At 39.1% G+C, this 17679-nt stretch overlaps 1 protein-coding gene and 1 long non-coding RNA gene across 2 annotated transcripts in view; one reads left to right on the top strand and one right to left on the bottom strand.

Annotated features, from left to right (window-relative positions):
• The window catches only part of LOC309508555, a 320760-nt gene that overhangs the window by 212160 nt on the left and 90921 nt on the right, over positions 1–17679 (top strand). The gene's annotated exons all lie outside the window — the stretch shown is intronic.
• The window catches only part of dhx36 (DEAH (Asp-Glu-Ala-His) box polypeptide 36), a 74477-nt gene that overhangs the window by 31387 nt on the left and 25411 nt on the right, over positions 1–17679 (bottom strand). The window contains exons 12-14 of the mRNA XM_082182885.1: positions 6348–6435; positions 2736–2791; positions 2496–2560 (exon numbers count right to left, since the gene is read on the bottom strand). Coding sequence (XP_082039011.1) covers positions 2496–2560; positions 2736–2791; positions 6348–6435 — 209 coding nt within the window. The remainder of the gene's footprint in view (positions 1–2495; positions 2561–2735; positions 2792–6347; positions 6436–17679) is intronic.

The following is a 17679-nucleotide window of genomic DNA, read 5'->3' on the forward strand; positions in this document are numbered from 1 at the left end:
AAAAATCAGATCAGATTGCCCCTTGCACACATGAAGAGGAACATACAAGGATTCTACTCCATGCAGCCGGTGCAGCAGAAAAGGATTTAAAAAGATCACTCTGCGCACTGTGGACCAACTGTTGGGGTTCTAGCCATTGCACATGTGTCAGAGCTGGACATTGAGGAGTTGTGGGTGGCATTTGGGACTGGCAAGAACTTCAGATACATACCTGGCCATGAGATTGCCAAGTCTCAGGGTCCTGAAAGGCTCTTCCTATGTTTTATGCCTTCACTGGCTGTGACACAGTCTCTGCATTTGCAACCAGGGGCAAGAAGACAGCATGGGATACCTAGAATGCAGATGGCATACCTAGAATGCAGATGGCATGGCAACAGAGGCTTTCATGGCTCTGTCAAAGGCTCCAAAAAGCATTCCAGAGGAGGTCATTTCCATTGTGGAGCTCTTCACAATTCTCCTCTATGATCGCATCAGCAGCGAACTCAACATCGATCAAGCTCGTCTTGAGTTGTTCACAAAGAAAGGAATGAGGAATGGAGCAAATATCCCCAACTAAGGATGCATTGGTGCAATCAAGTCAAGTCACCTTCATTTATATAACGCTTTTTACAATATAGATTGATTCAAAGCAGCTTTACAGTGATAATAGGAAATTCATTCAACAAAGATTGTTTGCTCATTAGCTGTAAAAATCATTAGCTATTAACTTAGGGGCCGCTTACACAACACCGTTCTCAACTGAAAACAGAAAACCCTCAATGCACTCCAGCCGTTCATCCACACGACGACGGTAAGCTCTTGAAAACGAGTTTTGAAAATGATACCGTTCACATCTCTGCGTAAACTTCAAAAACGTGAATCTGTGAAAACGGCGACGGCATGCACATGCGCATTACGTGTTCAGTCCACAGGCATGCACGTTTGAATGTGTATGTGCGCGGGCGCGTAGTCTTTCTTTACAAAGTGCAGCACCTCAAAAGAGCAGTGTTGAATAGGTTCAACAACAACAAAACAATCAAACAAACGTGTTTCTGAAATAGATTTTTTTTTTTTTTAGTAAATCTTTGTGTTTGACATTCTTTTTAAGCTATGTTGCTATGGTCATATTGAATATTCTATTCTTTACAGTCACTGTATTGTCGAGGTTAATGAACAAAATAATTAAGCTTTTTAAACTCTACACAACATGCATACAACAGACATATTATAAAGTCTAGCCTAAGTTCTCAGATACTTTGATTTCCTTCTCACAACCCTGAATTCACTATTAACTAGGCCTATTCACCTGAACAGTTTATGATGTTGTATACATGGGGGTAGACATCACCTTTTCTGTGTTATCATATTTGATTCAGGAGATATGATACAAAATACATAATTTGGTTATGGCGGAAAGTAATATGGCTGCCATGGCCGCCACAAGGCGTTTTTACGATGGCTCCATTTCTGAAAATGTTCAGGGCCCCAAACTGTACAAGAGTACTATGTACCAAGTACCAAGTTTCATGCTTTTATGAAAAAGTGAACATATCACCTCAAATTTTGCAAATCACCTGGTCTAATTAACATTACTAAAAGCATTAACTAAAATCAGTTAACGATGAGCAATACATTTGTTATAGCATTTAATAATCTTTGATAACGTCAATTAATAAAAAATACAATTGTTTATTGTTAGTTCATGTTCAGGTCCATTAAATATTAACAGATACAACTTAGTTTGTTTTAGTTCATGTTAATTTCAACATTCACGAATACATTATTAAAATCAAAAGTTGTATTTGTTAACGTTAGTTAATGCACTGTGAATTAACATTATGCAAACAATGAACAACTGTATTTTAACTAACATTAACAAAGATTAATAGATGTATTGCTCATTGTTAGTTCCTGTTAGTTAATACATTGTTAACAAATAAGATATTTTTGTAAAGTGTTAACAAATAGAACCTTATTGTACATGTTACCAATACAGTATTTATGATGAAATATGAGAAAGCTGAAATAACAGTAATGAATCTCTAATAACTGATCAAAGTTCACCATCACAGACTCCAGATGTTTATTACCAGAGACCAAACATTTCAGCGGCAGAACAGCCTAATGATACTGAATGCAATTAAAAAGAGCTCCACTCATGAATTTATTTATGAAACCCCATCAAATTCTGGCTGCTTTCAACTCTTTGTTGAGTTTATTTGTACAGAGTACAGACAACGCTCAAAGTCTGTTTTAAAGCTGTGTGTTGTTGAGTTTTAATAAGCTGGCTCCATTACTACTTGGCCACTGCATGGTTCAACTTTTGCATACTGATGGCACCAGCAAGAAAAGCAGCAACAAGAGTTAATTATTCATTATCAAACAAAACTGACAAATGGTTATTTGAATCTTGACAGAGATTCTTTTCATCATACAGTACAACAGACAGAAAAGCACAAAACACACAAACAGAAAAAAATATTTGTATAATCATGAGCACATTCACACAAGCACACCTGGTTTCTGCGATGTTGGTAGCGATCACAATCTTGCGCACTCCCGGGGGCGGCTTTTTGAACACCTGAGGGGAGCAAAGTGTCATTCATGAAAATAATAGCACTATAAGAAAGTTTGAGGCGCTGGACTTCACATAGAGCTTAGCGAATTCAATTCAGCAGTCAGATGGGAGGGAAAGATCGCATTTGAGAGCTGTTGTGGGAGGCAGAGACCTTGCCACAACTATCTACAACACTCACCTGCGTCTGAGAGACCGTGGGCATCAAAGAGTGGAGGGGGATGATGATAAACCGATCTGAAAGAGAGCCGAGATTTGAGGAACTGTGTATTTGTCATTTCTTCTGCGTAAAGACAATAGTAGCTGTGCCCAAAAATGCCGTTTTTGACACTTCTTTCAATGAGTGGGTCACTGACCATTATTGTTTCATACTTTATATATATATTTTTGCACTATTTCATGAAAACTGATTCATTTTGTTGCTCCTATAAGAGAATGCATTAGCTCACTTATGAGGGTGTGAAAAGAGCTGTTCTAAATTTGAATAAAGAGGGGATACAGTGAATTGGTCCGCAGAAAATTGCGCTTCCCTCTTCATCTTTATAGCACACTTCCCATTGATATAAATGGATACACAGCATTCTCTGATGCACTGTAACTGTAGCTCTTACCATTGCTGGCTCAATGCAATCTCTCTCTTTCTATCGCACAAGCAAAGAGCGAGGGAAAGCGAGAGAGCCTTTCATACCATGTTAAAGGGTTAGTTCTAGCCTAGAAATCTAGACGCACCCTTGTGGCAGCAAATTTTATTTTGCAGCCAGGGTCGTCTAGCAACTCTCCGTTGGCTTGTGAGCTGGAAAAAACAAACTCTAGTCAGGCCAATCACATCGTGTATAGAGTCGGTGGGCGGGCTTAACATAATGACGGCAGAGTTGCTACGGTTCCGCGTGAATTCCCCGCTACTTGAAAACAAAGAAGATGGGTCTTTCGAATCGCCATTGGGCGTGACTCTGGAAGAATTGGAGTTAAGCTTTTCTTTGAGAAAAGAACAAAGAACGGCACTGAAGTCATTCTTAAAAAAAGGAAGATGTGTTCGGAGTTTTGCCGACCGGATTCGGCAAAAGTTGAATCTCTCTGACTACATCACCTTCTTCGTTGCTCTGGTTGGTTGTAGCGCTATCCTATTGCGTGCAGAGGGAATTTGAAAGACAACCGTTTATCCTGCCCCTCGGATTGAGCCCTGCCAATGGTGTGGGTCTGGCTTGTCAGGCTAGGTTAGTTCACCCAAAAATGAAAATTCTGTCAGTAATTACTCACCCTCATATTGCTCCAACCCCGTAAGACTTCCGTTCGTCTTCGGAACGCAAATTAAGATATTTTTGATTAAATCTGAGAGCTGGATCACTCCTCCATAGGCTTCTATGGGATCGAAACTTTACGGCCCAGAAAAGTTAGTAAAGACATAATTTAAATAGTCCAAGTGACTACAATGGCTCAACCATAAGTTTATCAAGCGACTAGAATACTTTTTGTGCACAAAAACTCCCCAAAATAACGGCTTTATTCAACTATTCATTTTCTTCTGTGTGGGCCTGATCTGAATTCACCTGGTGACGTATGCTCACTATTGGCCGACGCTGGTCATGTGTGTGATGCGTGAGCCTATGTGGTGACGTACAACACAGAAGCGCTGCGCTGTTACACTACGTGAATTCACTCAGGCCCACACAGAAGAAAATGAATAGTTGAATAAAGTCATTATTTTTGTTTGTTTTTTGCACACAAAAAGTATTCTCGTCACTTGATAAACTTATGGTTGAGCCACTGTAGTCACTTGAACTATTTTAACGATGTCTTTACCAACTTTTCTGGGCCGGCAAGTTTCGATCCCATAGAAGCCTATGGAGGAGTGATCCAACTCTCAGATTTAATCAAAAATATCTTAATTTGTGATCCGAAGATGAACGAAAGTCTTACAGGGTTGGAACAACATGAGGGTGAGTAATTACTGACAGAATCTTCATTTTTGGGTGAACTAACCCTTTAAACTGATGCACTACATGTAAATAATACTCCTTAATGTTTTTTTTCCTGTCAAAATTACAGAGTTTGATTGGAATTACTATCATGATCATCATCAATATTTTAGCCATTTCACTAGTGCTCTCACCAATCACCATTCATCTTTTGATTTCAACAAATCAGTTTGAGCAAACACAGACTATGAATAATATTTATGAGTCCTGCTGCCTGTCAGACCTTATAATCTTTATTATTAGTAGTAGTTTTAGCATTACAATTATTTCATTAATAGTACTTTTGTACTGAAACAGAATTGTCTCAATATCATCACCAGCCCACAATTATGCATTCATAAGTTTTATGTAATACATAAACATTTAATACATAAACATTTTCATTCTACTTACTTCAGTTTAGTCATAAAAAGAAAATGCTTGAGTGATGTTTCTTTTTTTAGTGAAGATATATTCATACAGTGCATCCGGAAATCCGTCACAGTCCTTCACTTTTTCCACATTTTGTTGTTACAGCTTTATTCCAAAATGGATTAAATCCATTATTTTGCTCAAAATTCTACAAACAATACCCCATAATGACAACGTTTGTTTTGTGGGAAACTTTGCAAATTCATGAAAAAATAATAAATAAATAAAAAATCACATGTACATAAGTATTCACAGCCTTTGCTCAATACTATGTTGAATCCCCTTTGGCACCAATTACAGCCTCAAGTCTTTTTGAGTATGATGCAACAAGCTTGGCACACCTAATTTTGGGCAGTTTTCCCATTCTTCTTTGCAGAGCCTCTCAAACTCCATCAGGTTGGATGGGGAGTGTCGGTGCACAGATCTCTCCAGAGATGTTCAATCGGGTTCAAGTCTGGGCTCTGGCTGGGCCACTCAAGGCCATTCACAGAGTTGTCCCGTAGACACTCAATCTTTGTTTCATCAGACCAGAGAATTTTGTTTCTCATGGTCTGAGAGTCCTTCAAGTGCCTTTTGGCAAACTCCAGGCGGGCTGTCATGTGCCTTTTACTGAGGAGTGGCTTCCGTCTGGCAACTCTACCATACAGGCCTGATTGGTGGAGTGCTGCAGAGATAATTGCTCTTCTGGACAGTTCTCCTCTCTCCACAGAGAAACGCTGGAGTTCTTGGTCACCTCCCTGACTAAGGCCCATCTCCCCCGATCACTTAGTTAGGCCTGGCGGCCAGCTCTAGGAAGAGTCCTGGTGGTTCCAAACTTCTTCCATTTACGGATGATGGAGGCCGCTGTGCTCATTGGGACCTTCAATGCTGAAGACATTTTTCTGTACCCTTCCCCAGATCTGTGCCTCGATACAATCCTGTCTCGGAGGTCTACAGGAAATTCCTTGGACTTCATGACTTGGTTTGAGCTCTGACAGGCACTGTTAACTGTGGGACCTTATATAGATAGGTGTGTGCCTTTCCAAATCATGTCCAATCAACTGCATTTACCACAGGTGGACTCCACTCAAGTTGTAGAAACATCTCAAGGATGATCAGTGGAAACAGGAAACACCAGAGCTCAATTTTGAGTGTCATGGCAAAGGCTGTGTTTATTTTTCATACATTTGCAAAGATTTCAAACAAACTTCTTCCACATTGTCATTATGGGGTATTGTTTGTAGAATTTTGAGGAAAATAATTAATTTAATCCATTTTGGAATAAGGCTGTAACATAACAAAATGTGGAAAAAGTGAAGCGCTGTGAATACTTTCCGGATGCACTGTATGTGAAAACCATAAAACTGGGCCCTTTTGTGAAGAGAAACTGATTTGATTTAGAGAATATACATTTATGTATAATCTACCTGACTTAAACATCTGGTCAGCCATGATCAAATCATTCAGGGTGCTGATGTTGTCCCATCCAGGCAGAAACACTAGAATTGCTCCATCCTGAAAGACAAAGCAGCATCAATGTGTCAACAAGATCACATACTTATTTTTTGAATAATGTTCAATATTTTGGGGTCAGTAAGATTTTTTTCTTTTTAAGAAAGTAATACTTGTATTTAGTATAAGTAGGCATAAATAGATCAAAAGTGACAGTAAAAAATTTAACAAATACATTTTTTTGGAATACATTTTATTTTGTTTTATATATCATCAAAGAATCCAGAAAAACAGTAAGCATAACCATTTTCAACATTGATAAGAAATGTTTCTTGAGCACCAAATCAGCATATTATAATGATTTCTGTAGGATCATGTGACACTGAAAAAGGGAGCAATAATCACATGAATATAATATTAAAATATATTTTAAAGGACAAGTTCGGTATTTTACACTTAAAGCCCTGTTTTCAGATCGTTTCTGATGAAATACAATGGTTAAGATTGAAATTTGGAAAAATGCTGCTGGCCCGAGAATTTTCGGTTTCTGTGGTAGCACCCCCCCACCCCCACCTCCACAATGGTTGCATAGGTGCACTGGAATAATCCTTCCTAAAACGCATTAAACTTTCGTTTACAAAGACGTGAAACTCACCGAGTGGTCAGGGGTATTCACTGATATGCTCACACAAAAATCGCTGCAAAAGATGCTTTCCAACAGGTTTTATCGTAGTTTTTCATCCAATACAAGTCAATGGAGTTGGACAAAAACTACGATAAAACCTGTTGGAAAGCATCTTTTGCAGCGATTTTTGTGTGAGCTTATCAGTGAACACCCCTGAAACTCTGTGCATGCTCTTTGAGACAGTGACCATCGACCTGCATTATATGACTGACAGACAAGAACGGTTTGACCTAAAAATATCAAAATTGAAACTACTGCGGAAAAAAGACACCTACATCTTGGATGCCCTTGAGGTAAGCTAAAACATACTAAAATTTAATTTCAAAGTGAACTATCCCTTTAAGTGTAAAATACCGAACTTGTCCTTTAAAAAAAGAAAAAAAAAGTTATTTTAAATTGTATTATTTTTTCACAAGTGTACTGTTTTCACTGTATTTTCGATCAAATAAATGCAGTCTTGATGAGCATAAAGGCTTTCAAAAACATTCAAAAAAAAAAATCTTACCAACCTCTTTATTTTACACAAACTGCAGTGCTCATTTCAGGTTATAAATTTGAACAACCCTCTAACAAGCAAGGACGACAATAATAATTAAAAAAACATATCTACTAGGGATCAGAATATCACAGACTTTGGTCTGGACTCTTTTTCACTTGGGCATGTAAACCACATAACAAAAACTCAGAATACCCTGGCAACCACACAGCCTGACACTACAAACAATGAAGAACACCCTAGCAACCACATAACACCTTGGAAGCCACCCTCAACAGCCTTACATCACCCATGTGTCATATCAAATGTGACTTAACCACTCAGTCACTTCAAGCACACAAAATTACTTGCAAACAAAGACACCATTAATGAACTCACATGGTCAAAATGAAGGGTTTTCAGTTTTTTGTTGTTGTCAGACACTACAGGTGAATAGGGTAACATTTTTAACTAGCAGATATCACCATGAAACTTTCCCAGTTGATTACATACATTTAAGATGAGAAAAAAAATGTATTACAAGTTTTCTGTAATTTAATGTTTAAATATGCAAATTAGGCAATATCTAATTAAATATGCGCTAATTTGCATATATTTAAAAAAACGAAATCTGAGTATTGGATAAAGCCAGGTTAAAAATTATTTTTTCATTGTGTTCACATATTAAATGGGAAAAAAAATACAGAGGGATTTATGGATATTAGAGTCCTGCACGGGTTCGGGTACCCGCAAATTTTGCTCAAACGGGTGAAAAATATCCAACTGTGTCGGATACGGGTGCGGGTCGGGTCGGACACGGGGGAAACACGGGTCTAAACAAGGGTTTAAAACAATCACATGCAAACGTAAAAATATATGCATATTTTTAGGAACACAAAAATATTCCTATATTTCAAGTTGATAAAATAATTTAAAATCCACATCAGTTTATTTGTGCCCACGCGCCACGCCCTCCCAGGATCTATAACGTTACCTAGGTTACTTTCACTTTTAAAAATTCCTCATAACCGCGCGCACGCGATCTGCTTGCAGTCGTCGAGATGGATGCTGAGTTGAAGAAAAGAATAGGTAGTGGAGATTGTAAAGTTGTCGACAATACGTCATCAAAAATCAAGTCCAGTGTGTGGGAGAAATTTGGAGTTATCTGAAGAAAACAATATTGTGAAAGGCTTTGCTGCATGCATTTTCGTGTTGGATAACCGCAAATGTGGAACTTCATCGCCGAGGAAGCACGTAGATAACTGTGGTAACAAACCAAGCCGTTCTATCGAACAGTATTTTTCAAATTTAACACTGTTCAGTATGTGTGGTGTGCAGGGCGTGTTTGAACCCAAAATTGTCAGATGTAGGCTAGACGACATTGCGTGGCAGATATAGTGTTGTAGCCGCGTCTGTTACTCAGTTTTGTGGTAACGTTAGCCATGTTCTTCATGTAGGCTACCGGCCTTTTGACAGCTTCGGCTGAAGTTGTCCTTGTGTTAATTGACGTTATAACTTCTGTATGACCTGGCATTGCTGGCAATAAACATTTTTGTAATTGTGTCTATATTGTGATTGGCTAAACTGATTTTATTTCGGGTGCGGGTCGGGTGTCGGTTCTATTTTAAGCGGGTCGGGTCGGGTGCGGATTTTAATTAGTGCTGTTGATGGATAACGGGTCGGATGCGGTTTGTAGTACTGCGGGTACGGGCGGGTGCGGATTTACAAAATCGGACCCGTGCAGGACTCTGCTTTTGTTATCCTGTAAATCAGAAAATACTGTCAATAGCCTAAGAAAAATGATTTTCGCCATGTTTTTTGGAATAAAATGTTATATAAATCAGGCTAGGAATAATATATTTACAAATCCCTCTGTAAATGTCTTCATAATATAACTAGGTACAAGACTGGAGAGTTTGGTGTATATAGGTGCTACTGAAGTGGAGATTTCGGACTTGGAGTATGAGAAAAAAGTCATTTTGAGAAAACGGGCTTTAAAGATTTATCATCAGCCAATGATATTGCGCATTCAGTCCTTTTACTTTCACGATTGGTTGCTGATAAAAAGGAAATTACCATATTTGGATCCGACAGGATTGTACAGGAGAGAGAGAGAGCTTCCTAACGGTGCTTGTGATGACAGGCTGCCGGCAGAGATCGCGGAGCAGCGGGAGGATTAAGAACGCCAACTTTTGTTTAAAGCTGCCGTCGGCAAGTCTGGCAGATTGGGTCGATTAGCCAAAATTTTGAATGTTTACAACTCTCATGCCCCTCCCCACTACCAGCGAGCACCCTCCCATCGAGGTCGTGCTCGTCAGTGCGTCACTGTGCGTGTGTGTACCTGATTTTCTGTGAACGCGTCCGTCTCTTCAGCATCTATCAACACCATGGACTCGGAGGTAGGCTGCCCTGGCTAATCTATCCATAGATAGCAATAACCGAGGAATTGGAAGCTTGTTAGTAGATTTTCTCTCCGCCATCACGCTTCATGCAATCTCCAGGCGAACTTCAGGCGTGGCGTGTGCATGTGATATTAACGTGCGCGAGTGAGGGGGATCTGTGGCGTGTGCACGACCTGTGATTGACAGTCAGATCTCACACCCCCCTGCGCTGATTGGACCTGATGAAGCGGGAGCGCTGGATTTTTGCAAAACAAATAACACGCTCCAGGTGGAGTTAGAAGCTCGGTTTTTTTTCTAAAAGCACCTTATTTATGTTGTTCTGTCGGATTATAGTGTCGATTACACTGAATATGATCAATTTTTTTTTGCCGACGGCAGCTTTAATTTATGAGAAATCTACAGACGCAAACAGACAAAGTGTAATAAAATAAAGACCTAAATGTGTATTTCGGACTTTTTTTTCACCACAAGTCTGAAAGAAGACATGTTATTGAAGACAAATATCTCAAAATTGACCAGTAAAAAAACAAACAATGTTTTTGCCTGCCGTGTCTCGCCTTAAGTATTTCTGAGAGTTCCTAAATCACCACAAGCACAAATTGCATTTCCATACTGCGATCTGATGGGTAATTTCGGTCCTATAAATGGAGCAGCCTACCAAAGTCAGATAAAGTGAATCAAATCTATTACGTTAGCAAAAGCAATCAGATGGTTTACCCTCATAAAAATTCAGTGTGGGGAGGAGGGAGATAAAACATGAAGTGTTCCTAGGCGGCCCTGGTTCTATATTTAACACCCTAGCAACGTCATATCAAGGGTACATGACAAATTAAACAGAATCGACTTGCTCTTGCAGTGCATGCTTGCACATGAGCGTGTCACTGGTTGTGCATTCGAACAGGAATCGGTATGTGTATGTGTGTGAATATGTTTCAGAGCATTCTGTGACCCAAATTCCCCTGTGTGGAGCAAAACAAACCTGACAATAAAAAGCCCATTATCCCCAAATGTTATGGTTAATTACCAAAACGTAATCTTCCTGTTCTGCTGTGACATCCAGGACTGTGACACTGATGACGCAAGTGCTCCTTTCTACGAAAACTTTGCTCTTCCTCCCAGACAAAGACAACAAATACTTTGAGGCAGATGTGATGGGACTAGTTCATACTTCACAGTACAGAGCAGGTTATTTGCCTGTTATTTTAGAGGTTATGTTTTCAAAGCCAGAGCTCATTTCTTCTTAGACACGTACAATCTTACAATAGCAATACTCGCCTCCTGAAAGACAACCCACTCAGCTGTCTCTGACATTTTGGACATGGAGAATTTCATTTCTTTGCTGCACTTTCCTAGTAAGGGTCAGTGGGCTCTCAACTGCCATACAGTAATTAAATGTACAATTATGCTGTCTCACGAAATGTAAATGTTTGACTACGTAACTATAGACAAAGATAATCTTAGTTCTGCAACATGAACACCATGGCTCAATGTGTCATTAAGCATGTACCTTGTAACCACTAGGCCACATCTTCAGTTGATTACAATTTTGGGGTATGACCTAAAATAATAAAAGTGGTATTATCAGACTAGGCCCAAATGGACATTTGGTGAGGAGTTAGGCCCTCATTTGTGCACCAAGAAAGATTGTACAGAACAAATTGAAGTGCTGATTTAATTTTTATTTTTAAAATAATATTCTGTGTAGATATAAATATAAAATATAAATATCTGTGTAATATAAAATGTAAAACCATTTATTCAATTCATGTTTCAAAATGTAGTCAAATAAATGAATCTTTTAGATATAAAATATTTTTAAATACACATTTTTAATTGCATTTTGAAAAACCATTTGATCTCGCAATCTCAGTTAATATTAATTTCAACATTTACTAATACATTATTAAAATCAAAGGTTGTATTTGCTAACATTAGTTAATGCACCGTGAACTAACTTGAACAAACAGTGAACAGCTGGATTTTTATTAACAAAGATTAATAAACACTGTAACAAATGTATTGCTCATTGTTAATTCATGTTAGTTAATACATTAACTAATGTTAACTAATGAACCATATTGTAAAGTGTTACCGATAATAAATATATTATATATATATATATATATATATATATATATATATATATATATATATATATATATATATATATATATATATATATATATATATAATAAAGGAATGGTCCAAAAAGTTAAAAGAAGATATCATCCCCCTTCACAAACAAGGAACAGGATAAAAAAAGATGGAGAAGGCAATAAATGTTCCTAGAGACACCGTTGGAAGCATAGTTCGCAAGTTCAAAGTTAAAGGAAGAGTGGTTACACTACCTGGACGTTGCAGAAAAGGAATATATCAACGATTGCAACCAGATTTCTGAGAAGACGGGCTCAGAAAAACCCTTGAGTGGCTGCAAAAGACCTGTAGCAAGACTTGTTGAGGTTTCAGCTTGCACAGTAAGGCGCATAACTCCAAGACCTACACCACTACTGACCCAAAAGCACAAGAAAAGTTGGCTCAAATTTGCATAACTATTATATAAATAAGCCACAGAAGTTTTGAGATTCTGTTCTGTGGAGCAATGAAATAAAACTGGAACTTTTCGCCCTATGGATCAGCAATATGTCTGGAGGAAAAAGAATGAAGCATTTGCTGAAAAGAACACTCTGTCTACAGTTAGGCATAATGGTGGCTCGGTGATGCTCTGGGGCTGCTTTGCATCCTCTGGCACTGAAAACCTGCAGCGTGTGGAAGGCAAGATGGATTCATTTTTGTATAAAACGTCATGCCAGCAGTGAGAAAGCTGATCCGTGCGCTATTTTTTTAATATTTTTTTTACGAGTTCAAACAACTTAGGTGAGTAGGATCAGTCAACAAACACAGTGAGTCATGTCATCTTCTCCTCTTATTGTCACTTGCACTTTATGTAACATGTATAGCATATCCTTCTCTGTCAGCACAGGATTTACATGTGACAAATGCAGGAGAGATAGTCAGGCTGACAGAGAAGATTTCAGAACTAGAGACATGCATCCAAACTTTAATCGATGTTAATTGTAAGGGCTTTAGATACTGCTTTGGATGCGACTAGCTTAGTTGAACTCTGTACATTGTTCGGTTCCGGCTGTAGTAGAGCCCGTGCAGCAGGGCATTTGGGTGAAGGTGAGACACTGTAGTCGCGGGACAAAACACCGCTCTTCCGTTCCGATTACCATAACAGATAGATTCTCCCCACTCAGTGAAACACCCACAGTGAATCCTGTTGAATGTGCTCTAGTTATTGGCAATTATATTACACGGAACGTGAAAATAGAGACTCCAGCCACCATAGTCACATGTTTGCCGGGAGACAGAGCGCCTGACATCAAAGCAAATTTAAAAGTGCTGGCTAATGCTAATCGTAAATTCTCTAAGATTATTATTCACGTCGGCACTAATGATGTTCGACTCCGCCAATCAGAGATCACAAAAATTAACGTTAAAGAGGTGTGTGAACTCGCAAGTACAATGTCAGGCACTGTAATTTGCTCTGGCCCCCTTCCTGTTCAGGTCAGGAAGCAGACAGACTGGCTAAACCGACCGTCTGCTAGCTGTCTCACATCACCAAGGTCAGATAAATCCCATCACATAGAGCCTCTTTCACCTAGATATCATCATATAGAGACTGTGTCCGGTCCCCCGAATTAGGAAATACAAAAAACTTCCAAACCCATCTATGGGTAAAAACTTCAGCATCCCAGATAGCTTAGAAGAACTCGATATTGCGACAGAAACTTTTAACTCCCTCTTTTCCAGCACTTTAGACACAGTTGCGCTTAAAGAAGATTAAAGAAAATAGTCCAACGTCGTGGGACAACGAGCACACTCAACCGCTTAAGAGAGCAGCCAGAAAAATGGAGCGCAACTGGAAGAAAACAAAACTAGAGGTATTTCACATTTCATGGAAGGAGAGCTCGATTGCACACAGAGAGGCCTTAAAAGCTGCTAGATCTGCTTATTTTTCAACCCTATTAGAAGAAAATAAACAAAACCCTAGGTATTTATTTGAAACAGTGGCTAAAATAACAAAAAAATAAAGCTTCAAGCCCAAAAGTTTCCAAGCAGCACAGCAGTAACGACTTTATGAACTTCTTCACTTATAAGATTGATAATATCAGGGAGAAAATTATAACTATGCAACCGTCTACCACAGTATCGCATCAGGCAGTGCATTGTAGTCTCCCTAAGGAAAAATTCGATTCATTCATTGCTATAGGAGAGGAAGAATTCTCTAAACTCGTTAAATCATCTAAATCGACAACATGTATGTTAGACCCTATAACGACTAAGCTACTGAAAGAGATGCTTCCAGAGGTCATAGATCCTCTTCTTAATATCATTAATTCATCTTTGTCGTCAGGACACGTACCAAAAACTTTTAAGCTGGCTATGATTAAAGGGATACTTCACCTCTGGAAAGATGAATGTGTATTTAAAATAGGTCATTTATGTAGAAGAAATGTGAAATTATTTTTGAATTTGGAGCTTTCTAGACTGAAAAAAGCCAGAAAATGTATTTTTGGCTTATGTGGATGAAAGACAACAACTCCCAGAATGCACTTGCTTCGCTGCCCTAGGAGGCCACTCCCAAGCCACGCCTACCGGTTAGAGAGCACAGTTGAAAACAACAAGGCTAGGCTACTAGTGATACTCCGTGACGAGTTTGCCCGGGATTTCGAGATCGCCCAAAATGTCCGGGATTCGGCTTTTGCGTTTTACAGTCGCCATTCATTATGTTTACTGTGGCGCGGGAGAACGGCGCAAGGCCGGTGGCGTGATTACTGAGACGCACCGGTCTCGTATCTCTCACAGAGGAGCGGGAATTTTCTTAGCAATGTTAAAACGCACATCAACCGGTCACTTGTTTAGCGTTCATGTAAACACTACATTCAGATTCACCAATCGGAATGAATTCAGTTAGATTGAAACAAAAGGTGTGCATGTAAACAATGAATGGCGACTGCAGAAAGCAAAAGCCGAATCCCGGACATTTTGGACGATCTCGACGGCCGGACATGTCCGGGAAAAAGAGGATGGTAACCCCTAATACTCAGCTTTCTCCTACTACTCAGCTTTCTCCACAGAACAAGAGCCTGCTATCTTAGCTTCCAAAGAAAGACGGCTGATACTATTTGTACATTCTGTGAGTGAGATCCCACCCTCTATGGGCTGGTTGAAAACATGCGGGACAGCCCCTCCTACTGGCTGTAGTCTTTAGCCTCTGGCCAAAAAATCCTCTGATGACGCAAAATGATGATTTTTGCGTCATTGGAGGATTTTTTCCAGACAAAAAATACATAAATCTCTCATCTCAGGGGGATATGAGGGTAGAAAGCATGGTAATTCGAAAATACTACAGGTTTTCTACTGATACAAAGCTTAATGCTAAATCCTGAAGTATCCCTTTAAACCGCTTGTTAAAAAAAATGCAACTTGATCGTACAGAATTAGTCAATTACAGGCCGATCTCGAATCTACCTTTTCAATCAAAGATACTAGAAAAGGCGGTATCCTCACAACTATGTTCCTTTTTAGAAAGAAATGGTATCTGCAAGGATTTTCAGTCAGGATTTAGACCGTACCATAGTACTGAGACTGCTCTCATTAGAGTTACAAATGATTTGCTCTTATCATCTGATCGTGGTTGTATCTCACTATTAGTGTTACTCGATCTTAGTGCTGCATTTGATACTATTGACCACAACATTCTTTTAAATACTCAAAAATTATGTTGGCATTAGTGGAATTGCATTAGCATGGTTTAAATCATACTTATCTGACTGTTATCAGTTTGTAGCAGTAAATGAAGAGATGTCTCATCGATCACAAGTTCAGTATGGCGTACCACAAGGCTCAGTACTAGGATCGTTGCTTTTAACTCTGTACATGCTACCCTTGGGAGATATCATTAGGAAGCATGGAATTAGTTTTCACTGTTATGCTGATGATACTCAGCTCTATATTTCTTCACGCCCTGACGAAACTTACCAATTCACAAACTTAACAGAATGCATAGCTGATATAAAAAAACTGGATGACTAGCAACTTCCTACTACTTAATTGTGGAAAAAAAGAGATTCTAATTATTGGACAAAAAACTTCCTCACGTAATATCCTAGAATACTGTCTAACACTTAATGGCTGCTCTGTCAAGTCCTCATCGTCGGTTAGGAACCTGGGTGTGCTCTTTGATACCAATCTTTCATTTGAAAGTCACGTGTCTAGTATCTGTAAAACCGCATTTTTTCATCTTAAAAATATATCTAAATTACGTCATATGCTCTCATTGACAAATGCAGAACGATTAGTTCATGCATTCATGACATCAAGGCTAGATTACTGTAATGCTATTATGGGTGGTTGCCCTGCACCCTTAATAAACAGATTACAGCTGGTCCAAAACGTAGCAGCTAAAGTTCTTACCAGAACCAGGAAGTATGTCCATATTAGCCCTGTTTTGTCAACACTGCATTGGCTCCCTATTAAACAACATATACATTTTAAAATATTGCTGATTACTTACAAAGCACTAAATGGTTTAGCTCCCTAGTACTTGAGCGAGCTCTTATCGCATTATAATCCGTCACGTCTATTGCAATCTCAAAATTCCGGCCAGTTGATAATACCTAGAATATCAAAATCGACTGCTGGCGGTAGATTCTTTTCCTATTTAGCACCAAAACTTTGAAACAATCTTCCTAACATTGTCCGGGAAGCAGAGACAGTTCAAACTGTCAGTTCAAATCTAGACTAAAAACTCATCTCTTTGGCCTAGCATACACATAACACATTATAGACTTCTATAATTCAATGTTAGGCTACATAGATTAGGTCAGCCGGAACCGGGAACACTCCCCATAAATCCTGATGTACTTGTTACATCAAAAGAAGGATGGCGTCTACGCTAATATTAGTCTTTCTGTTTATCCGAGGTTTACCACAGTCCGCCGGACCCAGGCCGTATCCAGATCCGATGAAGGACCTGCGCCTGGACACGATGACAATGCAGTCCTGAAGTGTCAACCAGTCCCTCCCCTGTGAAGGCCTCCTTCCCTTCCCTTTACCTCAGTACAGATAAAACGTTGTCGGGATAATTCCGGTTCGCGTGGCTACGCAGACACAACAAAAAAATTCTGTATTATACATTTTTAAGGCCAGACAAGTACTTTATTGAGGGTTGATTTGTAAAGAAGGACTACATGCCTGACCACATATATATTCAAATGCGAATACCTTTGGACTGAACACGTAATGCGCATATGCGTTTTCGCTGGTTTGCGTTTTTGAGGTTTGCGCAGAGATAACGGATAATCGCTTGCACCTTCAAACATATTTCAGGGAGTGCGTTTTCGAGACACCAGGCACTGTTGTTGTGCGCATGGGCGGCCGGAGCGCGTTAGGGTTTTCCTGTTAGAATGGGGTTTTGTTTTAGTGGCCCCTAAGTTATTAACTAATGATCTTCGCAACGTAAGTGAATCAATCAATCAAAACTAACTTTAGCTGGACAATAACTTCATCCTAGAGCTGTTGTAAAGCCTAAACAATCTGTTACGGTAATTTCCTATCATCACTGTAAAGCTGCTTTGAAACAATCCATATTGTTAAAAGCGCTAATGAAGGTGACTTGACTATGTGTGTGTATATGTATATATATATATATATATATATATATATATATATAGTATGTA

The sequence above is a fragment of the Leuciscus leuciscus genome (assembly GCF_965113295.1).
Source record: "Leuciscus leuciscus genome assembly, chromosome: 10".
Taxonomy (NCBI): Eukaryota; Metazoa; Chordata; class Actinopteri; order Cypriniformes; family Leuciscidae; genus Leuciscus; species Leuciscus leuciscus.